At 39.6% G+C, this 26,228-nt stretch overlaps 3 protein-coding genes and 1 pseudogene across 5 annotated transcripts; 3 read left to right on the top strand and 1 right to left on the bottom strand.

Annotated features, from left to right (window-relative positions):
* The first annotated feature begins 1,221 nt into the window (after positions 1 to 1,221).
* Positions 1,222 to 4,984, top strand: LOC116247754 (disease resistance protein Roq1-like). The gene is made up of 4 exons (XM_031620056.2): positions 1,222 to 1,926; positions 2,879 to 3,962; positions 4,160 to 4,459; positions 4,628 to 4,984. Exons 1-4 carry the CDS (start codon positions 1,376 to 1,378, stop codon positions 4,877 to 4,879), a joined length of 2,187 nt encoding a protein of 728 aa, XP_031475916.1. The 5' UTR covers positions 1,222 to 1,375; the 3' UTR covers positions 4,880 to 4,984.
* Positions 4,985 to 5,247: 263 nt separating this feature from the next.
* Positions 5,248 to 7,908, top strand: LOC116247756 (disease resistance protein TAO1-like). Of its 3 annotated transcripts, XR_004170898.2 has the most exons (3): positions 5,248 to 6,936; positions 7,259 to 7,371; positions 7,507 to 7,642. XR_004170898.2 is itself a non-coding variant. In XM_031620058.2 (2 exons), exons 1-2 carry the CDS (start codon positions 6,139 to 6,141, stop codon positions 7,633 to 7,635), a joined length of 927 nt encoding a protein of 308 aa, XP_031475918.1. In that variant the 5' UTR covers positions 5,248 to 6,138; the 3' UTR covers positions 7,636 to 7,908. The 3 variants fall into 3 exon arrangements, 1 of the variants encoding a protein (XP_031475918.1); XR_004170897.2 differs by having other exon boundaries at positions 5,248 to 7,371; XM_031620058.2 differs by lacking the exon at positions 7,259 to 7,371 and having other exon boundaries at positions 7,507 to 7,908.
* Positions 7,909 to 11,514: 3,606 nt separating this feature from the next.
* Positions 11,515 to 14,068, bottom strand: LOC116247757 (zinc transporter 8-like; annotated as a pseudogene).
* An 8,612-nt stretch (positions 14,069 to 22,680) lies between these two features.
* Positions 22,681 to 25,669, top strand: LOC116247755 (disease resistance protein RPV1-like). The gene is made up of 2 exons (XM_031620057.2): positions 22,681 to 24,325; positions 24,480 to 25,669. Exons 1-2 carry the CDS (start codon positions 22,682 to 22,684, stop codon positions 24,768 to 24,770), a joined length of 1,935 nt encoding a protein of 644 aa, XP_031475917.1. The 5' UTR covers position 22,681; the 3' UTR covers positions 24,771 to 25,669.
* The last annotated feature ends 559 nt before the right edge of the window (positions 25,670 to 26,228 follow it).

Genomic DNA, 26,228 nt, shown 5'->3' with positions numbered 1-26,228 from the left:
TGACAAAATTAGATAGAGTCCAAATAATGCATCGGCAGTATACAAGCAGGTGGTCCACAGTGTGACTTTGAGGAAGAAGGCAAAGCCAGCATAGCATGTGCTGGCCAAATAATTAGCAAAGTGCTAAATGTGGTCCAAAGTATTGAGAGGAGTCGGATGAATACGGTCGTGATCTGATCTGGATCCGACGTGAAGAAAAGAAAAGAAGGATATTTTGGTAATTTATTAAAAATATCCTTCATAATCTTTTTTACTTTTTTTTTTCATTTTCAAGTTTGTTTTTATAAAAAAATTTCTTGTTTAATGTGAATTAAAGATATTTAATCATTAACAGTATTGATGCACCAAAATCAATCACTAATGTGACACATAAGCAGATGGAAAAAGAGGGCTCCTTTTAACACTTTGGTACACCATTTTTAGGTGTTGAGAGGGAGAGAGTTTTCTTGGTGCTCAGTCTTATATGCAATATACTAAATCTTTCTCTTTTAATATAGCTTATGCAAATTAAGTGATATCAGAATTGGTAGTTTAAAAAGCAAAATTGGTACGCATTACTTTTCAAGAAGTAGAAAAACTAAAAGTTTACCACAATAAACCCAGACTATTGTTCGATAATTTAAAAAGCAATAACTTTGTTTTCACTCGACGCTTTTACATGAAGAATCGCAGATTTTCACAACAAAGGAGAACATAAGCTCTTGTCGTTTGGTGAATCTTTGGACATAAACTTAACGCACTGATCCAATTAATCTTCTAAAAAGTGACCGGAAAAAGGAGAAAAAGATATAAGATCGTCAACTGAGAGCTCCGAACCAAATTTGCCTCTTTAAAAATAGTGCCGCTTATAAGGTAAAACTTCGATTTTATCCATGACGAGAGCTGCAGAACCTAAAATATTGTTCTCCTTTCCACAGCACTTTTCACTAAAACAAATTTTCCACATCACTTCTGATTGAAAGAGTACCAGCTAAAAAAACCAGTTAAACGAGTTAAAAGAAATGAGATATGGTAACAGAAATGATATCTAAAAAAATGAAACTATTTTAGTCGCAAGTCCACGTTATAGCTAAAAAAATGCGTGGGTTTCACTTATCCTTCCTTGTTCTTACAAGGAGGAGAGAAAGGGTATCCTAGTCATTTACAAATTATTTTACAAAAGACTTTTAATTTAAAAGAAAGTCACCGGTGTCTTGAGGAAGCGTCCTCCAAAGTAATCGGAAGTTTCCATCACCTTCAAGAGGGTTTCCTGCAGAGATAAATAGACTTAGAAGTTGCCTGGTGGAATGAGCCCCTGAAGATTGTGAGGCATCGAGGGGGAGTGATCAGAGAGAGTTCTTATAAGAACGGGGCACACTTTTGCTGCATCGATGTTATGGAAAGTTCAAGGTCTCCACAATGTTCCGAGAAGCATCATTATGAGGGTGAAGAACCTGAGGCTTCTTCACGGCCTTCATCATCCTCATCACCAGTGAAGAAAGATGAGTTTGAGTATGACGTATTTCTGAGCTTTAGGGGACCAGACACTCGCGACGGCTTCACCGGCCACCTCTGTGCGTTTTTACAATCTAAGGGCATCACTGTTTTCATGGACAGTGAGAACTTGGAGAAGGGGCAGAAGGTGAAGGATCTGTTTGAATCCATCGAGAGATCCAAAATCTTTGTGCCCATCTTCTCCAAAGGCTATGCACATTCAAGGTGGTGTTTAATGGAAATAGTCAAGATTATAGACTGCAAAAGGCTCATCATACCGGTGTTCTTCGATGTGGAGCCAGGAAACGTCCGCCATCAAACTGGCCCGTTTGCGCTTGCATTTAAAAGACACCTTAGAAATAAGAGAATAGACAAGGAGGAGGTGAGTAGATGGAGTGCTGCCTTGACAGGAGCAGGGGAAGTCTCAGGTTATACATTAGCCGGCACTCAAGGGTAAGCAGCTTCATTTCTACCCTGCAGTTTCTCTTTATGTACCACTAAATTTTACAAAATGTGAAACTCAACCTTCTCTTTCACACCATAGGTTCCTCTCTTGAACAGGGGGAAAAACGCCATACCTAATAGCTTACATCGCCGTTTAATTCAGGAATTAAGCTAGTTGGGCATTAAAGAAAAACGATAGATATATATATCCTCTTTTATAAAGGCATATACATTTTAGACTTTTAACATCTTTAAATTCTCCTTTTATCCTCTCAAAAATTTTCTGTTTTTACTTTATCTTGGACATTTTAGTCATTACACATCCTGTCGCTTTTTTCCTAATTTTTAATATAAAAAATAAAAATGGCCACAAACACAAGTTCTCTCTCATTCTCTCTCTCAAGGGACTTCTTGTCCATTCTCTCTCTCTCTCTCTCTCTCTCTCTCTCTCTATATATATATATATATATATATATATATATATATTATTTTGAATACATCTATCTCATTTGATCGGGTCAAAGCGCTCAAAGTTACGGATCTGAATTTAAATTATATAGTTGAATGTGACAAAAATGTATCCCCTTTCGTTTACTTGCTATAGTCATCTGTGCGGAAAAACCATCAACTGTTCTACACCTAAAATACATGGTTTTTTGGTCAAGGAATGAAAACAGATTATCACTTTATGTGTTTTGAATACATCTGTGTCATTTGATCGGGTCAAAGCGCTCAGATTTGAAGATCTGAATTACAATTAAAATAGTTCAATGTGGCAAAAATGTATCCCCTTTAGTTTACTCTCTCTAGCCAACTGTGCATCTATGCCCTTATTTAGAAAGGTAAGAATTGCTTTAGAAATCATGTATTTCATTTTATGTTCTAATTAAGATTTATATGCTATTGATTATAAGGAGTTTATATGTAAGTTTGTGTTTGTATTCTTTTGGTTTTCTCGCAGAAACGAGGCAAAGCTCGTTCGGCTCATTGTGAAGAGGATTCTCAATGAAGTGAACAAGACTTCTCTCCTGGTAGCTAAACATCCAGTAGGACTCGATTCTCGCATTGCAGATGTGTTGGAAATGTTAGATGTAGATGATAATAATGTGAGAATGGTTGGGATCCATGGAATGGGTGGCATCGGCAAGACAACACTTGCAAAGGCAGTCTACAACCAAATCTATACTCGTTTTGATGCTTCTAGTTTCATTTCAAACGTTAGAGAAGCTGCAAAACTATCCACTGGCCTTGTTTCCCTCCAAGAAAATATACTTCGTGATTTTTTCAATGACGAAAATCATAAAGTAAGCAGCATTGACCAAGGAATTGAAATAATTAAAATTCGAATTCGCAGTAAGATGGTTCTGCTGGTTCTTGATGATGTTGATCATGAATCACAACTTGATGCGCTGGCCGGCAGCCTAGATTGGTTTTGCTCAGGGTCAAGAATCATCGTTACTACCAGAGACAAGCAGGTATTGAGGGCACAAAGAATGAACTTGTATCAGCCTAAGGAGCTAGATGGTACCCAATCACTTCAGCTTTTCAGTTGGCATGCATTTGGAAAAAAGGATCCTGATCCCCAATTTGCAGAGTTATCCAAGGAAATTGCATCTGTGGGTGCTGGGCTGCCGTTAGCCCTGACAGTATTCGGATCACTTTTCTTTGATCTGGAAACAGTTGAAGAATGGAGAGAGAAGCTTCAAAAGTTACAGGAAGATCAGGACAAAGGTATTCATGTAAGATTGAAGATAAGTTTTGATGCACTTGATGAAAAGGAAAAGAAAGTATTTTTAGACATAGCGTGTTTTTTTCTTGAAGAAGAAAATATAGACCTCCCTTTGCTCATGTGGGAAGGTTGTAAGTTCTTCCCAAACACAACAGTCAAAGTCCTAAGGCACAAGTCTCTGATCAATATAAATGATGACACTGGAAAGTTTGAAATGCATGACCTTATAAGGGACATGGGAAGAAAAATCATCCAAGACAGTAAGAGCAGATTGTGGAAGGATGACGAGACACTATATGTATTGCAAACCAAGAAGGTAAGAATCTTCCTAATGCCTGCCCATACAAGAAAACTAGTTAGTAAAATGTGGATATGGCTTGGTCTGAAAACTAGAGTTTCCATAAACTAGTCTACTTGGGGAGGTCATGTCTCTGATTTGAAACTTAAAAGTTCACCTCCCTCATTCTAAAACCAATCCATTTCCTTTAATTGTCTATCACATTTGAATTGCAGGGAACAGAAAATATCGAGGCAATTCAACTCAACTCGGGAACATATGAGAAACCTATGTATGTTGAAGTGGACTCTTTTGTGGCAATGTCTGAACTTAGAATGCTCCGGTTGGGGAAATATGTACATTTGAAAGGTGAATTTGAACATTTTCCTAAGGAGCTCAGATGGTTGCAGTGGTGTATTCAAGGACACTTTGATTCATTGCCTGGTGGCCTTAATCTTGAGAATATTGTTGTTCTTGACTTATCATACAGCTTGATAACTCAACTTTGGAATCCACAAGGATTGGAATCAACCAAGGTAAATGGAAAGCTTTTAGGTATACGCGCTTTGTCATGTTTACATGATTGATGCCAAGAGACGCACACCGTGCATGCAGTTATCAATGTGTTGACCTTAAGCTGATGCAATGATTTTTTTTTTTCATGGCATTTCCTCTGACAAAAAGGTTTTCTTTTATTTTTCTAGGTCTTTGGGCAAATGAAAGTCCTAAAGCTCTCCCATTGTGCGAACCTCACCATCTGTCCAGATTTTACGAGCATGCCGCAACTACAGAAATTGGATTTTAGTAGTTGCACTAAGATGAGTGAACTTCATCCATCTATTGGGCTTCTCAAGAGCTTGACTCACTTGTCTTTACGTTACTGTCGGTTGCTAAAGCGAGTGCCTCAAGAGATTTGGCAATTGACCTCACTCGAAGAGCTTGACCTCACATATTGATCCCGAAATTACAACTTTGCGATTACAAATGGAGGATCCGAAGTCACTGAAGAAGGTGTTGCTTGAAAAATTAAGTCTTGAATTTCAGTTGCTGTTCTAACCTCACCATCTGTCCAGATTTTACGAGCATGCCGCATCTACAAAAATTGAATTTTGCTGGTTGCGAGAAGATGAGTGAACTTCATCCATCTATTGAGCTTTTCAAGAGCTTGATTGACTTGAATTTGCATTACTACTCGATCACTAAAAGAACTGCCTCTAGTAAATTGAAAATTTGACCTCACTCAAAATGCTTAACCTTAGTGATTGTGCTCAAATTACTGTTTTGCCATCACAACTGGGGAATTCTAAGTGATTGGCTCGCTTGTCTTTGTGGGGCCGTGAGTCATTGATGGAACTGCCTGAAGCAGTCTGTCAATTGACCTCACTCAAAGAGCTTATCCTCTACGATTGCGAACAATTAAAAGTCATCCCAGATGTCTCAAGGCTAAAGGGATTACAGAAATTGGATCTAAGGTACTGCAAAAGGCTTGTCAATGTTCTTGGCATTCAAGTAAACAAATTATGGCATGCCACTTCCCCCGTCAACTGATTTCCGCTCTCTTGGTAGGGGAAACTTTTGAAATTTATCAAATTAGTGGCAACTCAAAATTTCAGAACTCGTGGGATTGAAAAAATGAAGATAGATGCAGCCCACTAGGGAAAGTGATCTCTCTATTTCTTTCACGTTATAACTTAACCTTAAGAGGTCGGTGTTTGGCTTTAGGAACATCATGTGAGTGTTTCATGGATCTACCCTAAAATAAGAGCAGATTCATAGAACACTTGTTTAAGAGTTTTACAAATCTAGGCAGTTTTATGTAACCTTATGTAGTGTTGCTAATGCCAAACGGTCCATAAGATATCGTTTAGCATTAGTGTCCTTTGAATGTGCCTCAAAAAATGAAGAAATTCAAAAAACATTATAACACAATGTGTTTCATAAATCCACCATATTTTTTTGGATACGTTTATGAAATAATAACAATGTATTACAGTTGCCAAACAGCGCCTAAGTATACAAATTTTTACAAGCATCAACACTAAAAACGTTGCCTGCAATATATTAAAGTGAATCTTACGGATGGGGATATAATTTATTTATGATCCACAAGACTTTAAATGACAATTGTATATATATATTTTTTTCATTTTGCCAACATAAGCAGTAATTCAATTACATTCTTGACTTATTTGAGGTTGAGAGCCTTAATTAGTTGATGCAGTTGAGGCAGGTGATCGGTGCTTCATTCTGGTACATTGTCATTTTATTCTTACAAAATGCATGCTTTTTCTCTTCTTGGGCATATGACCTTGACAAATTGGAAGAACTAGAACTCTATAATTGTGAAAACCTCATCACATGTCCACTCTTTTCAAGCAATATGACACACTTACATAGATTGGATTTTGGAGACTGTGCTAAGATGACTAAACTTGATCCATCTTTTGGGCATCTCAAGAACTTGACTGACCTGATTTTGAGAAACTGCAAATCAGTGAAGGAACTGCCTCAAGAAGTTTCTCAATTGACCTCACTCATAAGGCTTGACCTTACTGGCTGCTACCAGATTTCTGCTCTGCCTGAACCCGTGAGACACTTGAAGCAACTGAACTGGCTGTCTCTACAGCGGTGTTCCTCGTTGACAGAAATACCTGAATGCATTTGTTATTTTCTCAATCTTGGAAAACTAGATGCTTCACACTGTCAATGTATTGCATTTTTGCCAAACTGGATTGAAAAGCTTGAGAGCCTGTTTGAGCTTGATTTGAGTTGGACAGCCATTGAAGAGCTGCCACATTCCATTGTGTCGCTAGAGAACCTTAAGTTCCTATCAGTTTCTCATTGCTATCGGCTTAAGTTCTTGCCTTGGTTCCCACTTTCCCTCACCACACCCGAAGCAAGGGGCTGCGGAAAGCTTGGGGACGTTCCTGGCATTATGCAGATGAAATTGTCACGGAGATTGCAACTTCGAGGATGTAGAAGCCTTGAAGACTCATTCTTGGAAAGACTTCAGGTAAACATCTTGGAAAACCTTTGTTATGTCTTTCGTCCCTTGATAGGGGTAACTCTAAAGGTTACCAAATTAGTGGGAGGTCACAAGCTCAAAACCCGAACCTTGCAGCAAACAAGGTCAAAGTTACAAGATATTCTCTTTCAATTGAGTAGACCTTTTAGTCATGCGGGAATGCAGAGGGTGTTTCTGAGAATTCCTATTGTTCTGACTGGGATTGTAAAGCTAAGCTTAGATTCAAATATGTTTGTAAAAGTTAGTGGATGCTTGTGGTGTTGAGAATGACTCCTTACCATTGTCTTTTTTTTTTCTTATCCAATGCTAGTGAAGCTAGTTGAATTGTTGACAAAATCCTCCGCAATTTTGTTAAGATTCCAAGGGACTGAGTTGTGTCAACCAACTAGTTCATCCAACTTCTAGCTTTTGACAATGGACATGGTATGCGCATCTGAAGCTTATGGAGGTCCTGGCATTAGCTAGTGGATTCCCATCTAATATGGCATTTGGCTTCACCTATATCGATATATTTATGCTTACTCACTAACCACGATGTATCCGTATTCTACTTTCCAGGAAGCAAATTTTCAAGATCTGCAACAATTCTTCATCGATTTCATGGGTTCAATCCCGATCCGATTGGAGCTGACGATAATTTTGTTATTGTGGAATTTGATTGGCCATCTTAAGAGCAAGCCAACATAACATAAAGCCCAGAACTGGAAAAGTCAAAGGATACGAATTGGATCCAAGTGGCTGCCAAAAGCTTGTGGATCACATTCTTGGCATTGAGCTCTTGAAGTCTGATATACGCTGGAATATTGGGCGATATACAACGCATAGCCCCTTGAGTACGTTTAGAGAGGAGGATATGACGATGGGTATTGGGCCTGTATGCACATGCTATTGCCTTCATGTATATACCTTATTTCACGCTGCTAAAAATAAAAATATTTAAATGTGTGTGCTTTGTGGTTATTCCTTCCAGACTTAAGTTTGCATGTGTTATATTCATAATTTTTTGTCAATATTTTAGCTGAATCTTGCCTGTAGTATTTAGCTGGTGTGGAACTGGTAATGTTCAATTGCAGCCCTTTGTGAAAATAATTGGCAAACGAGGCCAACAGTAAACAAATAAAAAATGTGCATATGTTCAATTGCAGCCCTTCGTGAAATATGTTCAAACGAGGCTAACAGTAAACAAAAATGTGCACCTGGTTATTTGTTTACTGGTTGAATATGTTCAATTGCAGCCCTTTGTGAAAATAATTGGCAAACGGTGCCAACAGTAAACAAATAAAAAATGTTTTTTTGGCTCATAAAAGAGATGCTGTCGACGTCACGTATGTATATAGTAAGAAGGCCTTTGGTGCGGACATTTTGTCAAGCTTAAGGTGTATCAGTGTATTTTTTTTTTTTTTATAAAATGGTGCTGCTTTTATATATCTTACCTGCTCTTCCATTATAAAAGGAAAGGATAAAGTGTGTTACCACTTATGATGGATGACAAGCCTTGGTTTACTTTTGCTTCGTCGCTCTTTGGCACAGGTTTATGATGATGATGAAGCAGAGGCTTCTTCACCCCTGTCATCATTCCCACCTTCCTTGAGAGAAGATGGGTTCAGGATGATGTGTTTGTTGTTTGTTTAAATGAAGCTGGATGGATTCGCCAATAATGTAAGAGTACTGGCACAACAAACATATGCCAAATGAAAAGGGGGCAATTTTTTCCAAATTTTTACGCGCGAACAAAACGTGTGTTACCACTTACGATGGACGCCAAGCCTTGGATATTTTCTGACAAACAAAAGACCAGCTACTTATGGGTGCATCATTGTTTGTTTATATAAAACTTTAATCATGTTTTTAAAGTTTCTCCCCAGAAAAAGGCAGTTTTTTCTTAATAAATTTAATTTCAAAAATTAACGTTAAATGCTTCAACAAAATAGGATAGTGTTGATGCAATAGGATAGATTAATTTGTTCACGCAATAATGTGAGAGTGCTCGGAAAAACATTGAAAAGTATTTTTTATAGGCCAACGGTGTCCTAGTCATCTACAAAATATTTTACACAAAGGGGAGCAGTTTCACAGTACTTCTGATGCACGATCTTTGGCTTTTGTGGAGTCTTCTTCCCCACCTTCCTTGATGTGTTTGTTTAAATGTTAAAACGGAATGGATTCGTCAAAAAAAGTCTACAAAAAAGCTTACTTTTTTCAGTCTGGCAGAAAGGAACAATGGCAAGAAGTTTGACCTCAGTGGAATGAGCCCCTGAAGATCTTCTGGGTGCTTTACTTTGCACCAAACTATCGACTAAATTGAGACGAGTCCAAGTAAGGCCAAAAATGAAACGGAATGAGGCTTCAACTAAATAAAGTAGCAGTAGTAGAAAAAACCTATAAAAAATAAACTTAAATATGGTAAAAAAAAGAACAGCCCCTTATGCGAAGCTTCCGTATGGTTTCCTTCTGACAGCACTTTTGACTAAAATTGAAAGATTACTAATAAAATGTCTTTCAAAAAGAATGTAAAGAAAATTTTACTAAAAGATGTTCGATCTGAAAGAGGGTCTTAGAGGTCTCGTGAGGAAGGCATCTTCGCCTCTTCCTTCCAAGTAATCTCAAATCTTCATCACCTCATAGAGCAAAATGCCTTATTATTGCACTCTTGCTTCCTTCTTCTTACAACGAGGAAGAGCTTTTCTTTTCTCAGGGCCCGTTTGATGCACAAGAAAAATCCTGTGCATCGGTTGAAAATCAAATCGTACAAGAGGGTGAAATTCCACCCGTTCACCCTTCTTTGCAACAAACGCAGCGAAATTTCACCTGAAATTTACTTTGTCACCGGGTGAAATTTTGCCTGTGAAAAAGTCGGTCCTCACAAGACCCACTTTTTGGCGGAGACATTTTTGAGAGCCGTTAGGGCTCTCAATGTCTCCCCTCTTTTCCCCTCTTCTCTCTCGCTACACCCTCGCACTCGCAGTCGACAGAAGGGCTCTTCTCCCTGCATCTCCTTCTCTCTCGCACCAGAATGAAGGGCTCCTAACTTGCTGCACTCCACAGGTCTGCTTCTCCTCCTCCCTCGCAGTCGACGGACTTCTCCTCCTCTCTCGTTGCACAGGTTTGCGTCTCTTTCTGTTGTTGCCATGTCTCCTCCTCTGCCGCGGTCTTCTTCCTCACATCTGTTACTGCAAAGGGCTCGAACTGTCGCTGCGTCTCCTCCTCCCTCGCATGTTTCCACAGGTCAGACATCATAGGTCTCCTCTTCTCTTGCTGTGTTTCCTCCTCTGTCGCTGCATCTTTCCTCTTTGGTATTTTTCATACGCATGTGAGCTTCGAGTTTTTAGCCTTTGTTTGCTTGCTTATGTTGCTTCATTGTGGCGGTAAATTTTCATCTTTTAGTTTATAAATATTCAGCCTTGCTGTCTGTTTGTCTTTAAAATCTTCTCCTTCGTAATCTGGTGTCCCTGGTATTCAGTCTTGCTCTCTGTTTTCCTTTTCGAACTTGTGGAAACATGCTGTGGTGGTAAAATTGGTCATAGGCTATTATTTTCATAGATTACTGCTATTGAATGCGGTTGTATCTGATGAAGTTGACGTTGGATTCACAATGTTCATTTTTTGTGCGTGGAGGAAAAAATGGCATTAAAAGGGAATACTGTAAATAGTTGGCTCAGGGTCCTTGTTGTCTAATTTTACATTTACACCGAAATCCATGTCTAGACCTTTATGGTTGTCAAGGAAATCCATGTCCAACCTTTCTGGTAACCAACTATTGACGGCAATTTATATGTTTCCCATTGAAGATTGTCTTACTGTGAGCATGTTCAATTTGCAACATTGACATTAAACTCAATAATGTGCATCTGCTTTTCATCAAGTTTACTTCCCACCTCTTTTTGTCTCTCTCTCACTGAGCTTAATGGCTCTTGATGCACTTAATAGGTACTCATATGCATGTGTTTTGCTATGCTTTGTTTCATTTATCTTCTTGCAGCAGGTAATTTTACATATCAAATGTTAGGATTTCGTTGATTTGGTCCCAGCATTTAAAACTCTTTCTGTAATTTTGGTTGAAAATTTTGATGATAAAATTAATATGTCTATCTATTATAAAGAATTTGACTGAGGAAGAGATCCTGAAATTTATGTAATGTAGTTCATAAATTTTGAAGTTTGTTCCTGTTAGATGTGGAAAGCTAAGAAAAGTCCAAACAAATGTGCTTAAAATGAAACAAATGTGCTTAAAATGAAACGTTTTGCAGGTGAGGCACCCTTGAAAGTTCAAGCTATATCAGCAACTCTTCATCTTCCTTTTGATCATCGATGCTTGTGCATAATTTAACATTGCAGTTACACTGAATTGATTAATGAACTTTTCTTTACATAAATCAAACACAATATGGCATGCTATTGTCTTCCTCATCAAGGTCTTCATTATATGTATCATAGGATATAGAAGTTTAGATAAAATAAGTTATGAAAAACACATGATATGTTTTGATGGGTGCTCATTTGCATCAAACATGGTTAATTTTACCCTGTAAAAAACTATCATGTGCATCAAATAGGGTTAAATTTATCATATTAAATTTTTTCTTTACATCAAACAGAGCTTCAGATTAGAAGAGAGAGAAATTTCATCCTATAAATTTTTTCAAAAAAATTTACCATGGTAAATTTACCATGTTAAATTCTTCCATGCCATCAAACTGGTCCTCAAGAAAGAAGGGTATTGTAGTCTTTTACAAGTTATTTACAAAAACCAATTAGAAAAAGAGTAGTGTCTTGAGGAAGGTCGCGCCTCCTTCCAAGAAAGTAATCTGAAGACTCATTCACCTTCAACAGGAAGAAGCTAATTGGTTTCCTGCATATATACATATATAGACTTGAAGTTCTTAGGTATAGCACCACTGCAATTCTCCCATCCTTCTACACCAACACAAATTCAGACAAATTTATCTCATTCTCCCTTCTTTGTCTTCACCTAGCTAACGATTGTACGGATCAAAAACATTGTGTTAATTATACCATGCAGATCTGGAAGAGGGCTCTGTTAATACTTCGGTTACACCATTTTCACACTTTTGCTTTGTGGATCTTTGGCAGAATCCTATGATAAACACTTCTGCTGTCAATACTTCCGTTACACCATTTTCTCACTCACAATTCCAGTGGGGATAGCAATTGGGACTGAGATATCATCCACCTACAATGAGAACAACTCAACAGCTTTGATAGTGGAGGAAGTGTTCAACTCTCTTCAGGCATCCTCATATACAAAGCCCTTGTTGACCTTCTTGCTGCTGCTGATTTCATGGGCCCCAGAATGCAGAACAGTGGGAAACTTCAAATTTTGGCTAATGTCTCACTCCTTCTTGGAGCAGGACTCATGTCCCTCTTAGCAAAGTGGGCTTGAGATATGTTAGAAAGAGGTTGGAAGGACTACTTTGAATACAAAAATGTAGGAAGGAACCAATATATTAAGGGGATTTTATTTGAGGGATCCTTCGCTTCATGCTAATGCAGAAAGTGCTAAGAGGGACATGAGTCCTGCTCCAAGAAGGAGTGAGACATTAGCCAAAATTTGAAGCTTCCCACTGTTGGGGGCCATGAAATCAGCAGCAAGAAGGTCAACAAGGGCTTTGTATATGAGATGCCTTCAGAGAGTCGAACCCTCCCTCCACTATCAAAGCTGTTGAGCTGTTCTCATTGTAGGTGGATGATATCCCATTCCCAATTTCTATCCCCACTGGAGTTGTGAGTGAGAAGAACAGTCATTATGGCTGTGGCTTTGCTCTTAAACTTGGTCTGCCAACAAGAAAAACATATATCTATCATGAAAAACACAAAAGGAATATACAAGTGAAAGGTCTATGAATGGGATACCTGGACGATGCAGCCTCCGAGACCCGTGCCTTCAAAGACCCATGCCTTCAAAATTGAAGCTGAGGGCAGCGACCAGAGGCTTGATGGTACATGTGCTCTCTGATGCACCGAAGGATATGCCGATGATGACAGAGTGAACCACAACCCCCAACTCCAACACCTGCACCCAACACGGTTCAATTCAGACTCCGAATTACCCCAAGTGCCTCCTATAAAACACCTTCCAATCATAATAGTATCAAAAAATCAGCATAGAAAGCTAGTTTTCCACAAAAAGTTATCCAGGTTTTCTTTTGAAACTGCAATGTTAAAAAAACTAGCGATCCATGTGTAATCCCACGCGGAGCGATCAACAGGAATGATTGGGACCGACCATTGGAAAAGAATTTTCTGGTGCTGACGTCAATTAATGCACCATTAATGTTCAGCGTTTTGTTTAATGCATCGTTCGTTAGAAAATGCAGATTTGCTTTCTCTAGCCTTCATCTTAATGGTTAAACTCCAGCGCACACGCTAAAAACCTTAAATCCCAAACTTAACAAGAAGAGCCGCCAGGGGACAAGGTGTTGGCACCTGGGAGATGACTCGATGGCGGATGAGGTCGTCGGACTTGGCAAGAACTGGGACGCCGGCCGAGCAATCCGCGTGGCGTGCTTACTGAGCGCACCGGAGCTGCGGGACTCCTCGTCGCCCTCCTCCACCGGCGCCGCCCTGCTGCGCTCCAAGCTGTTATAATACCCCGTGGCAAAGGCGTCGGTCATGAGCGTCTCCATTGCGGACACCATGGCGATAAGCCCGCAAAGGGGAACTCCTGCCACGGTTGCTCGCTCAGACAGGACGAGCTGAGGCTCTCAAAGGCATCCTCAAGCACGTGGATGAAGCCGGTGGCGAGTATCACGCCCGCCGCGAACGACTTCACGGCGAAGAAGGCGTCCCTCTCGGGGAGTAAGGCAGGGACAAACTTGCCGGCGAGCGGGAGCAGCACGCCTATGGAGCTGCAGACGAGGATGGAGACGAGCGCCGTGATCTTGAGCATCAGGGTTAGGTGTTTGTCACGTCAGTTATCGTCGGAGGAGCATGAATCTCCGCCGGCTCCGCAAGGACCGAAAGAGGGAGGAGGACGAGGAAGAGGAGGAAGGAGTAGAGGAGGAGGGGGCTTCGTCATGTTCAGAACTTGGCGCAGTCGAAGGAACCAGGAGGTGGAGGACGCAGAGGACTGCGGAACTATATATAAAAGTAAGGTGTAACTAACGACTCATCATAGCCATGTTTTATGCTCACATAATAATCATGTTCACATGCGTTTGTGCTGTCCGGTTCAACTTGTGTGAAGTAACGCACAACTTGTGTGAAGTAACGCGCAACTTGTGGGAAATGCATTTTCTATCTCAACCAAGTGGAGTGTATCTTCGATTTGGTTCCTCTAGTTAGGCCAGTGGGGCACTCACATTGTGGTTAGTGTGGGCAGTTGCCCACATCAGTTTCACAAACTTTACTTTATTTTTATTTTTATATTAATAATTTCATATATTTAATTGTTTATATATATAAGTGCCCCTTAAAATAAGAGGCCAAAATTTCTGACTCTGTTAATGACCTAGGCTGCACAGAGGGGTGCAGCTGGCCATCCTCTCTGATGAATCCTCTAAAATTAGGTTTGACAACTATAACACTGATGGAGTCTATGAATTGGAAAGTTAAGGGTTATATATAGTTGTGAAAGGCATATGGCTTCTTATGATTCCTTTTAATAATAACCGCCAGCTTGACATAAAGAAAAGTTATCTGCAGTTTTTTAGTATTTTATTTTATCCCTAAATTGTATTTTTAACATCTAAAGTACCGTTTTTGTGGTTTCTCCTATTAATGGAAGTCTATTTCGTAGCTTTTCTTAACAGTTTTTACGACAAACGTGACCCTTGTTCAGAAAACTGTAAAAGTCAGTCTGCGTTTTCTAATTTAAAAGCCAAGCGGGCTTGGAAAAAGATATTTCTCCATTAGAATCTTACTTTCCCTTGCAAGAAGTTTTAGGAAGGCAAAATTAATAAGTTGTGATATCTTCAATATTAATCCTGTATTGAAAGGGTATATATATATATTTATTTATTTATATATGGAGAGAGAGAGAGAAAGGAAAGTTCATAAATACTTAACCAGACCAAACCAATTATTTTAACCAACATGTAAGTTAAAGCACAAAAAGGGGTGGATACCTTGAAGCACCAAAAACATACCCTTAATTAACTTAAGGAGATAAAGAGTTGGATGAAAGTTTCGGCCTTCAATCTAGCAGTGGGTCTCCTTTGGTCAACATCATGGGAACATCATGGGAGGTGTTTCGCTTTGTTGTGATGTTCTTATCTTGATTGCTAATCATACTGTGATTATACTGTAGCCTTAGATTGCAATGTTTTTATTTGGCTGATATTCTTTCATTATTTTATTCGTTGCACTATTTTTTTATTGAATAGATGGATGGGGCTTTTCCCAAAGTTAATTAGTTGACCTTGCTATCAGCCATTTTGATCAAACTAATAACTAATGCCGAAAATAATATTATGCTTATCAAACAAGTGCGTCGCTTTTACTGAACTGACTCAAACAACTCAATTATCAATTTTATAATATGATCCCAAGCTAATTAGATACTAAGTTTAGATATTATTTTCCATGTGATTCAAAATTTGTTACAATTGGTAAAAACAATTAAACTTGATTACCTAATTAATGGAAGTCGGAGTTGGTAAAAAATTCATAACTACGACAGAAATCCGATTTTGGGAAAAAGTTAGGCGCGGAAAGAGTGTCAAATAAAGTTTAGAGAATATGGGCAGAGAGACTGGATTTTTCTATGTATCTGAATAGCTCCTCCAGCTTCTTCCCCTTCACCAACTTCTAGTTGTCAATGGAAGTGTCGATGCCCTTGCCTTTCAATGCTTGATAAAGGTGGCCGGTGAAGCCCTTAGGAGTGTCTGCTCCTCTAAAGCTCAGAAATACTTGATACTGGAATCCATCTTCCCTCACTGGGGGCGCGGATGATGAAGAAGGGCAGCTTCATCATCCTCTTAATCAGACCTCTCGGGGTATCGTCCAGACCTGATCTTTTCATAAGTCCTGAATAGATTCCACAAATGCCAAAGATCGATGCACAAAAAGTGTGAAGGTGGTCTTGCGAGGAGTCAGCGCAGGAGTCTTGCGAGGAAGACACTTTCGCCTCCTTGCTCCCCATGAGAACGCTGATTCTCTTTCGGATTGAGCATCTTTCACTAAAATGTTATTCAGAATTCTTGAATTGGCACTTCAAAAATACTGTGCAGAGGAAACCACCCAGAGACTTCGATAATTTAATCTCACTGTCTTCCATTGATTTTTTTTTCTACCACTCACTCCCACTTATTAAATTGGAATCACATCCTGCTTTATTTAAATTTTATTTGGACTGACCTCAATTTTATTGGAGAGGAAAATCAGTTTACTGTCTTTCCTATACATCAAAGAGGAAAATCAGAAATCAGGAAAGAAATTATATTCTTTCTTAAGATTGTGATCTCTCAATCCCAAAATTTGTGGGATCTGTATATGCTTGTAAAGTTGTATAAATACCTAACCATATGTGAAATGATACATCAAGTTGGCTCACTCTCATCTTTTTTTCTTCTTCTCTCGTTTCATCACGTTCTTCTTCACATGGTATCAGAGCAGGAGACGCTCTGAGCGAAGCGCAAGAGAGCTGCTCTTCGCTCAAGTGTCTTCCTTCTTTCTTGGGTTGAAAAGGGATTTCTTGGGTTGAAAAGGGAAAGGGAAAAACGTCCCAACCCCCCCGCTCGAGTTCTGCCCGCTTGAGCCCTTGCCCGTTTTTTAGAGTCACTCCTCTGTTCTGCTCAGCCCGCCCCTGCATCATCCACTTGAGCGCCCTGCTCGAGCGTCCTTCCTGCCCGAGCGTCTTTCTCATCCGCTCGCTCGAAGGCTCTGCGCTCAAATCGTTTGGGTCATTCCGTGAGGATACTGCTATCCCCAACCATCCCCAAATCATTTCCGCTGCTGCTGTCCGCCCGAGCTCGAGCTGTTTGCTCCCTTTTGCTTCAGAAATACGTGCAAATCCACCCGGTACTTCAGCTCGGCCACAGTACTACAAAAAGAAGACCGCATATTCAATATTCAATCGCCCTTCTTCCTGAAAGAACGGCTCCTCTGTTCGCTCCGCCCGAGCGAGCGATCTTCTCCGTCCGCTCGACCACCTGCTCCTACATCGCCTGCTCCTGCACCGCCCGAGCGAGCGATCTGCTGGGTACTAGGGCTTCCTTTCTCTCTGAATGAGGCTAAGAGAGTGTGCAGAGAGAAATAGGATTCCTTCTCTACTGTGACCCTCCGACGGTGATTCCCTCTCATCCTGCCCGAGTGATTTCTTCTCCTTTGTGTCTGGACTTGGCGTCGCACTTCGCCAGAGCATCCTGCTGGAGCACCCGCTCGAACGCCTGCTTTCTCGAGCGTTGTGTACATCGTCCGCTCTTGCACCGCCCGCTCAAGGTTCTGTTCGCCCGAGCGTCCAAATCTGTTCTAGTGCTCCTGCATCGCTCGCTCGAGCGCTCAATAGCTCGGTGCCTTTGCCGCTCTCGTGCTGGTCGGGAGGGAGACCGTCCTTAAATCGGAGGTCACGGAAGAAAGATCCGGATTGAAGGTTCTCACTTGTAAGTGTGCATTTTTTATCATTGCAAGAAGGATTCAGGTTGGATCTAGAGCTCGTATTAATTTTTCTTGCGCATTCAATATTCTTTGACTATGGCGACAACTCCTCTTGTTGATCGGACTGATATTTCTAGTGATCAGAATGAGTCACCTTTCGTCATGCACCATTCTGATAATCCTGGTGCTATCTTAGTGACCAATCCCCTTGTTGGAGACAACTATTCTACATGGCGACGGGCAATGGAAATGGCCCTGAGTGCCAAGAACAAGTTCGGATTTGTTGATGGTTCTATTTCAAAACCCGCAACCACTAGCTTGGACTACATGCCATGGGTTCGCTGTAATGACTTGGTTTTATTATGGATTCTTAACTCATTATCCAAAGAGATAGCAAATAGCGTCATCTATGCAAGTGAAGCTCACGAGGTTTGGATTGATCTTCAAGAACGTTTCTCTCAAGGTAACGCTGCTCGTATTTATCAATTGAAGAAGATGATATCTGATTTACGCCAATAACACAATTCATTAGTTGTTTACTTCACTACATTTAAAACTTTTTGGGATGAACTTGGATCTTATTCAACTGTGTCTACATGTACTTGTGGTGCGTTTAAAGAGTTTCATTCATGTCAAGATCATGAAAAAGTTTATCAGTTCCTGATGGGATTGAATGAAAGTTTTAGCAATCTTCGAAGCCAGATTCTTGCTATCGATCCTCTACCCAACATTAATAGGGTATATGCTATGTTGCTTCAAGAAGAGACTCAACGTCTTCTCACACCAAAAATGTCTGGATCCAATAACATAGCTCTTGCAACTAGGTCTTCTGCTACATCATATACCAAACGGAATCAGGCGAGAATGCCTAATGCTACTCGCAATCGTCCTCGACCAAAATATGATCATTGTGGAATGCTTGGACATATAAAATCTCGATGTTATGTGCTTCATGGTTATCCTCCAAATCATCCTAAGGCTACAGGTTCAACTGGTGATTCATCTAAAATTGAAAAGGTGCAACAGGGAGGAACATCGGCAAACAATGTAAAAGTCAATGTTATTTTGTCACAACTTACCGAAGAACAGGTCAGTCAATTGGCATCTTGGTTAAATGTTGATACTTCACCGACTGCCGCTAATATAGCAGGTAAACAATCATTCTCAACTCATTTTCCTTGGATTATTGACACCGGAGCCTCAGACCATATGACCCATCATTTACATTTGCTTTCTAATATCAAAATTCTACCAAAACAGCGTGTGATTAACCTACCCAATGGACATCAAACACTAGTCTCTATTACTGGAACAATTTACCTTTCAGCCAATATTCAGCTTACTGATGTCCTATATATTCCTGATTTTAAATACAATTTATTATCAGTTCCAAAGTTCACCAAGTCTACTAATTGTATTGCTGTTTTTCTTCCAACCTGTTGTGCTTTTCAGGACCCTTTGTCGAGGAAGTTGATTGGAGTGGGTAACTTGAGCGGTGGACTTTACCATCTTCTTCTTCCAACTACTTCTCATGCTTTGTTTGCTTCTCCTAGTAATAAGACAGCTCATATATGGCATATGAGACTTGGACATCCTTCATTTGATAAGTCTTTTTCATTGAATGAAAACATTTCTATTTCCAAGCATGATTCTCCTTGTGATGCATGTCTTAAAGGTAAATTCACTCGTTTACCTTTTCCAACTAGTACTAGTAGAGCAAGTGATCCGTTCGGCTTGATTCATTGTGATATTTGGGGAGGATATGCTATGTCGTCTCACACGGGTGCACGTTACTTCCTTACTATCGTAGATGATTTTACACAATCTACTTGGGTTTTCTTGATGAGGTTCAAATCTGAAACATTTTCTTGTTTAACTCGTTTTTGTGCCATGGTGTTTACTCAATTCAATACTCATGTGAAATGTGTTCGGAGTGATAATGGTGCTGAATTTACAGCTCATAATATGCAAGCATATTTTCATGAGCATGGCATAGAACATCAAACCTCATGTGTTGGAACTCCTCAACAAAATGGACATGTTGAGAGGAAGCATCGCCATCTACTAGAGGTGGCGCGAGCACTTAGGTTTCAAGCAAATCTCCCAGTAACTTTTTGGGGTGAATGTATTTTGATAGCAACCTTTTTAATTAATAGAATGCCGTCAACTCTTTTAATTAACAAATCTCCGTTTGAACTTCTCTTTCATAAAAAACCCAATTATGAAGATTTGCGTGTTTTTGGATGCTTGTGTTATGCCAAAAATTTAAACCCCATGCATAAGTTTTCATCAGGTGCACAAAAATGTGTTTTTGTCGGATATCCTCATAATTAGAAAGGGTATCGGGTATATGATTTGGATACCAAACAAATTTTTACAAGCAGAGATATATCTTTTTTTGAGGATAAATTTCCATTTCTAACCGAACAATGCCATACAAACGATTTGAACAATGTTGTTTTACCTCATCCTCAACCAGATTACCTTGGAGAGGAATATATGTCATCGTGTGAGAATGGTGTTCCAACAAATTCCTCCCCGTTATCACCTACTCAACCTCCCGATTCCATCAACAATGACCAAAATCTATCAGTTTCAGATCATCGACCTATGTTAGATGATCCACCTCCTCCAGATTCACTTGCTCTACGGAAATCTAGTCGTCCTCGTCATTCACCATCCTATCTTCAAGACTATGTGTGTTCCAATGTGATGGTTATAAGTTCACCGCCTAAGGAATTTACTTCAACAAAGCAATCCTCAGGTACACGTTATCCCATACACAATTATTTACCTATTCACAAATTCTCTAAATCTCATTATGCATTTTTAACCTCTATCATGAGTAATGTTGAACCTAGCTCGTATGCGGAAGCGGTTAAGTATCAACATTGGCGAAGTGCTATGGCTGATGAGATTCAGGCTCTTGAACAAAACAGTACATGGTCTATTACTACTTTGCCTCCACACAAAAATCTCATTGGTTGTCGTTGGGTTTATAAGATAAAATGGCGTTCAGATGGAAGTATTGAACGCTACAAAGCCAGACTTGTTGTTAAATGATACACTCAACTAGAGGGCCTTGATTATCATGAGACATTTGCTCCGGTTGCAAAGTTAACAACCATGCGCACACTTCTTGCTCTTGCTTCTATTCAAAGATGGCATTTATATCAAATGGATGTGAGTAATGCATTTATACATGGAGAATTACATGAGGAAATATACATGACCATTCCTCCAGGCCTTCTGTGTGAGGGGGAGTATTCTAGTAATAAAGTATGTCGCCTTCATAAGTCTCTGTACAGACTCAAGCAAGCGCCACGTAACTGGTTTCACAAGCTATTATCTGCACTCAAAGGCGCTGGTTTCATTCAATCATCAGCTGACAATACTCTCTTTACTCGGAAACATGAAAAACAATTTATTGTTATTCTTGTCTATGTTGATGATCTTATCATTGCAGGAAATGATGAACCAGGAATTGCTTCAGTTAAGCAATATTTACATTCGAAATTTCACATTAAGGACTTGGGAATACTTAAGTATTTTCTTGGCATAGAAGTTGCAAGAGCGCCATCGGGAATATTTCTAAGTCAAAGAAAATATATCGTGGATATTTTGAATGATGCAGGTTTGATAGGAGCCAAGCCTATAGACTTTTCAATGGAGCAAAAATTGCGTTTAACTCCCAATGATGGTATTTCATTGAAAGATCCAGCTAAATACAGGAGGTTAGTTGGACGTTTGATCTATTTAACCATTACTCGTCCAGATATAATGTATTCAGTCCAAGTTCTCAATCAATTCATGCAATCGCCACGAACTACACACTATGAAGCAGCACTTAGAGTATTGAAGTATTTGAAGGCTTCACCAGCAAAAGAAATATTTTTATCCTCATCAAGTGCAAAACAATTGAGGGCCTATTGTGACTCAGATTGGGCTAGTTGTCCTACCACTCGTAAATCAGTTAGTGGATATATTGTGTTCTTGGGGAATAGTCCTATTTCTTGGAAATCAAAGAAGCAGTCTACTATTGCCAGATCGTCTGCTGAAGCAGAATACCGGGCAATGGCTTTGACAACTTGTGAAGTTGTTTGGTTAAAAGCTTTATTGAATGACTTAGGATGGAGTCACAGTCAATTTATATTGCGACAATCAAGTTGCTCTGCATATTTCAGCAAATCCAGTTTTTCATGAGAGAACGAAACACATAGAGCTAGATTGTTACTTTATAAGAGAAAAAATTCAGCAAGGAATAATTCAGGCTCATGATGTATCATCATGTTTACAACTAGCTGATATTTTCACTAAACCATTGGGGAAAGACAGTTTTCAAACTTTAAGAATCAAGTTGGGTGTTTCAGATTTGCACACACCAACTTGAGGGGGAGTATTGGAGAGGAAAATCAGTTTGCTGATTTTCAGGAATCAAGAAAAATCTTTCCTATACATCAAAGAGGAAAATCAGAAAGTGAAATTTCATGAAAGAAATTATATTCTTTCCTAAGATTGTGATCTCTCAATCCCAAAATTTGTGGGATCTATATATGCCTGTAAAGTTGTATAAATACCTAACCATATGTGAAATAATACATCAAGTTGGCTCACTCATCTTTTTTTTTCCTTCTCTCGTTTCATCACGTTCTTCTTCACAAATTTAGTCAATAATGTTAAGCGCCGAGAAGATTTTCATGGGTTCATTCACCAAGGTCATGCGTACTTGATGCCATTATTCCTTTCTACGATACTTAAAAGATAACTTTTTGTAGACTTTTCCTATAGCCGTTTGATGCAGAGAAAAAATCCTGGGCATGGGTTGAAATATGTACGGCAGGTAAACTTTCACCAGTTCACTTCACAACCTATCAAACAGCATGAAATTTTACCCGAAAAATGAGATGCGATCGGGTGAAATTTCACACGTGAAAAAATCTGACCTGTGAGATTGGACTTTTTCGCGGAGACAACATTGAGAGCCATTAGGGCTCTCAATTTTCCCCTCTTTTCCTCTCGACGCCTATCTTCCCCTCTCTCATTGTGTGTCCTCCTCTCTCGCACTCGACAGAACCTCTCCTCTCTCATTGCACAGGTCTCTCCTCTCTTGCTAGAGAAATTGGAATTTTTAAGTCTCCATAATTGCCACAATTTCACCATTTGTCCAAATTTTACGAGCATGCCACATCTTCAAATATTGAACTTTGGGGGTTGTCATAAGATGACTGAACTTCATCCAACTATGGGGCATCTCAAGAGCTTGATTAACTTGTCTTTGAGTCATACAGCACTTAAGAAACTGCCTGATGAATTTTGTCAGTTGACCTCACTCGAAATTCTTAACCTCAGTGGGTGCTACCAACTTACAACTTTGCCAAAGAAATTGGGGGATTCAAGGGCAGTGGAGCAGCCCTTGCTTGAGAAATTGAAAGTCTTATATCTCAATGATTGTTCCAAGCTCACCATGTGTCCAGATTTTACGAGCATGCCAAGTCTAGAGACATTGGACTGTGGATATTGTGAGAAGATGAGTGAACTTCATTCATCTATTGGACATCTGAAGAGTCTGACTTACTTGTCTTTGAAGCACCGCAAATCACTAAGGGAATTGCCTCAAGAAGTTTGTCGATTGTCATCACTAAAAAAGCTTGACCTCACTCATTGCTCTCAAATTATAAGTTTGCCATCACAACAAGGGGATTCTAAGTCATTGAAGGAGAACTCGCTTGAAAATTTGGAAGTGCTAAAACTTAGGTATTGTAAGAACCTCAGGCTTTGTCCAGATTTGATGAGTATGCCACATTTAAAGAAATTGCAATTTAATGGCTGCAAGCAAATGGTTGAACTTCATCCATTTATTGGGCGTCTCAAGGGGTTGACTAACTTGCAACTGAGGGGCTGTGAATCACTAAAGGAACTACCTGAAGAAGTTTGGCAATTGACTTCTCTCAAAGAGCTTGACCTTACCAATTGCTACAACATTGCAGCTTTGCCGTCACAATTGGGAGTTTTAAAGTCATTGACGCTTGACAAATTGAAAGTCCTAAATTTTTGTAACTGTAAGAATCTCACGATGTGTCCAGATTTTTCAAGCATACCACATTTAAAGACTTTGGATTTCGAAAAATGTGTTAAGTTGAGTGAACTTCATCCATCAATTGGGCATCTCAAGAGGTTGACACACTTGTCTTTGAAAAAATGTAAATCACTAAGGGGTTTGCCCGGATCCATGGGGCAAATGAAGCAACTGAAGTCGTTAATTCTAAAGGGTTGTCACTCATTGAAAGAAATACATGATTGCGTATGTTCATTGTTCAATCTTGAAGTACTAGACGCTGGCGGCTGTAAATGTCTTGCATCTTTGCCCACCTTTCTTGGCAACATGAAGAGCTTGTGGCGGCTTAATCTGAGTTTGACAGCCATTGAAGAGTTGCCAGACTCCATTGTCTCACTACAGAAGCTAAAGGTCCTATCAGTTATTCGTTGCAAAAGGCTCAAATTCTTGCCGGCTTCTGCAACTGTTGGATCATTGATGTTGTTGAAGAGCCATGTTGTGTCATCAAGTGGTGATGAAAAATCTTCAGAGAGACAACACTACTCTTTCCCTCAATTCCCTCCTTCCCTCACCAAGCTCTATGCACAAGACTGTCATCAACTGGAAATGATAGCAGATGTCTCAAATGCAGGGGGGCTGCAGAAATTGGATCTAGAAAACTGCAGAAAACTTGTGGACGTTCCTGGCATCGAGAAGTTGAAACGATTGGTAAAATTAGTGCTCGGAGGATGTAGAAGCCTTCATGACTCATTCCAAGAAAGACTTCAGGTAAACAACTTCTTTCAAGGAAAAAAATATGCTATCTCTTTACTGAATGTAAATAGAGTTCTTTTCTCTTCAACTTTAGCTAACTAGAGATTATAGTCATGCAGAAAATTTGACTAGTTGGCTCACTATGGTACCTACTCGTTCTATTTTTCAGGGGGCAAACATTGGACGTCTAAGTGAATTCTCCATCGCTGGGACCTTGATCTACGTCGAGCCGTCATATTCACAAGGTGTCTCTTTTCCTTTTCCCAATCAATTTAGGTGGGCCTCCTTGTATTTATATCTGATTGTAGATGAAAGCAGCATAGACAACAAGGGCTTCGAACTAGATAAAAGCATCGAAAGTGACGAAGACAAAAAGCTACTAGAAGGTATTGCAAGTGGCAAAGATAGCATTGGTGAGGGAGACAGAAACCCGTATGTTCTTGGCTCGCAACACGAATAAAATGAAGGGAATGTTCTTGGCTCGCAACAGGAGTCAAATGAAGGGAATGCAAGTGACAGAGATAGCGTTGACATAGAAACCTTAAGTGGACAAGATAGTGACCTGGACAGCGTTGGAGCGGAAGTAGATGCATGCTTTGAAAGTAATGAAGATGAGAGCGTTCTCACCTATGAAAGTGGCGAAGATATGGGCATCCTCAGCCTTGAAAGCAGCGAAGATATTAGCTCGGGACTAGATGAGAGAATTAAAAGCGGCGAGGACAACAGTGGCTTGAAACTGGATAAAGGCGCGGGGCTCCTGGGCAGGGTCCTCCAAATAGATGTCATGACAGCTGATGCCCAATTTACCTTCACAACTTTGATTGAAAGAGGATATAGACGCCCTGAGGCTACTTTCGATTGGAATAGCGAGCTGATGACGATGGTAAGACAAGGAAGATTTGCAGGACAGGCTCGGGGGATGATGATTATGCTTGCTTCCATCAATGGCAGTGTCTTAATCGGTGGTGACATCAGCAACTCATACAACTATTTTCTTTCTGATTCTGAACATCCAATCGTTCTGGTGAATTTTGGTTAGTCACTAAGAGCAAACCTACATGGCATAAGGCCTGTAGACTCGAAAAGCTAAGTCCTGAATGCTTCTTATATGTTCACTTGAGCCCATGAGTTGGCTTGCGTTTGGGAAAGAAGAACGTTTTTTACAATCTACGTCGGTATATACCTTTGTAGTTGCGATATTAAAAGAAATTTTTGTCATCTACGTGACTGATCATTCCACTCGTTTCGTTCATGTATCGGCAAAAGTGTACATGTTACCACCTATTGTACTTTTTCTGCTTTAGAAGCCTTGGATTTTTTAATAAGAAAATAGAGTTGGGTATTTAATTTTCCTAACAATATTGAAACTTTAGGTGCATTGTTTCTTATTGATCAATTATAAGTTATTAGGTTCGCTTTTCTCGAAAACAAAGACAAATTTTTCTAATATATTTAGTATAAAAAATTAACATAAGTGAAACCCTTAGATAAAGTAGTAGAACATTGTTCTTAATAAATTTAATTTCAAAAATTAACGTTAAATGCTTAAATAAAATAGGATGGAATATTTGACGATGTGATAACGTGGAAGTACTTAAAAGTAGCCTCTAAACAAATAGTAGTACTTTTGAACATGCTACAAGCCTACAACGATAAAGCATTATCAATATCAATTACTTGTATTTGGATGACTTTTTTTTATTTTGTGTCACTAAAAACCATTACAAACTGTGCATATATAGTAAAAACCGTAGCCAAGTGTCGTAGCTGTTTTATATGAGCACAAAAATGAAAAAAAAGAAAGCCGTTCAAAGGCTGCAGGCTCTTTTCAAACATCACCTCTTCCGTCCTTCCATTCAAGTAATGCAAAAAAGTTTGGTTTCTTGTAAATACTAGAAGTACCAAAGTTCTTGGTACG

This window comes from Nymphaea colorata, chromosome 2 (genome assembly GCF_008831285.2).
Source record: "Nymphaea colorata isolate Beijing-Zhang1983 chromosome 2, ASM883128v2, whole genome shotgun sequence".
NCBI lineage: Eukaryota > Viridiplantae > Streptophyta > Magnoliopsida > Nymphaeales > Nymphaeaceae > Nymphaea > Nymphaea colorata.
The sequence above is the reverse complement of the archived record's forward strand: the minus strand, read 5'-3'. Positions and strand labels throughout refer to the sequence as shown.

Excerpts from the sequence above, each read along its gene's own strand:
- LOC116247755 (XM_031620057.2), top strand. The coding sequence starts at position 22,682 with ATGCCACATCTTCAAATATTGAACTTTGGGGGTTGTCATAAGATGACT. Across the intron at positions 24,326-24,479 it reads CATTCCAAGAAAGACTTCAG|GGGGCAAACATTGGACGTCT; the intron begins GTAAACAACTTC and ends TCTATTTTTCAG.
- LOC116247754 (XM_031620056.2), top strand. The coding sequence starts at position 1,376 with ATGGAAAGTTCAAGGTCTCCACAATGTTCCGAGAAGCATCATTATGAG. Across the intron at positions 3,963-4,159 it reads ATGTATTGCAAACCAAGAAG|GGAACAGAAAATATCGAGGC; the intron begins GTAAGAATCTTC and ends TTTGAATTGCAG. Across the intron at positions 4,460-4,627 it reads AAGGATTGGAATCAACCAAG|GTCTTTGGGCAAATGAAAGT; the intron begins GTAAATGGAAAG and ends TTATTTTTCTAG.
- LOC116247756 (XM_031620058.2), top strand. The coding sequence starts at position 6,139 with ATGCAGTTGAGGCAGGTGATCGGTGCTTCATTCTGGTACATTGTCATT. Across the intron at positions 6,937-7,506 it reads CATTCTTGGAAAGACTTCAG|GAAGCAAATTTTCAAGATCT; the intron begins GTAAACATCTTG and ends TCTACTTTCCAG.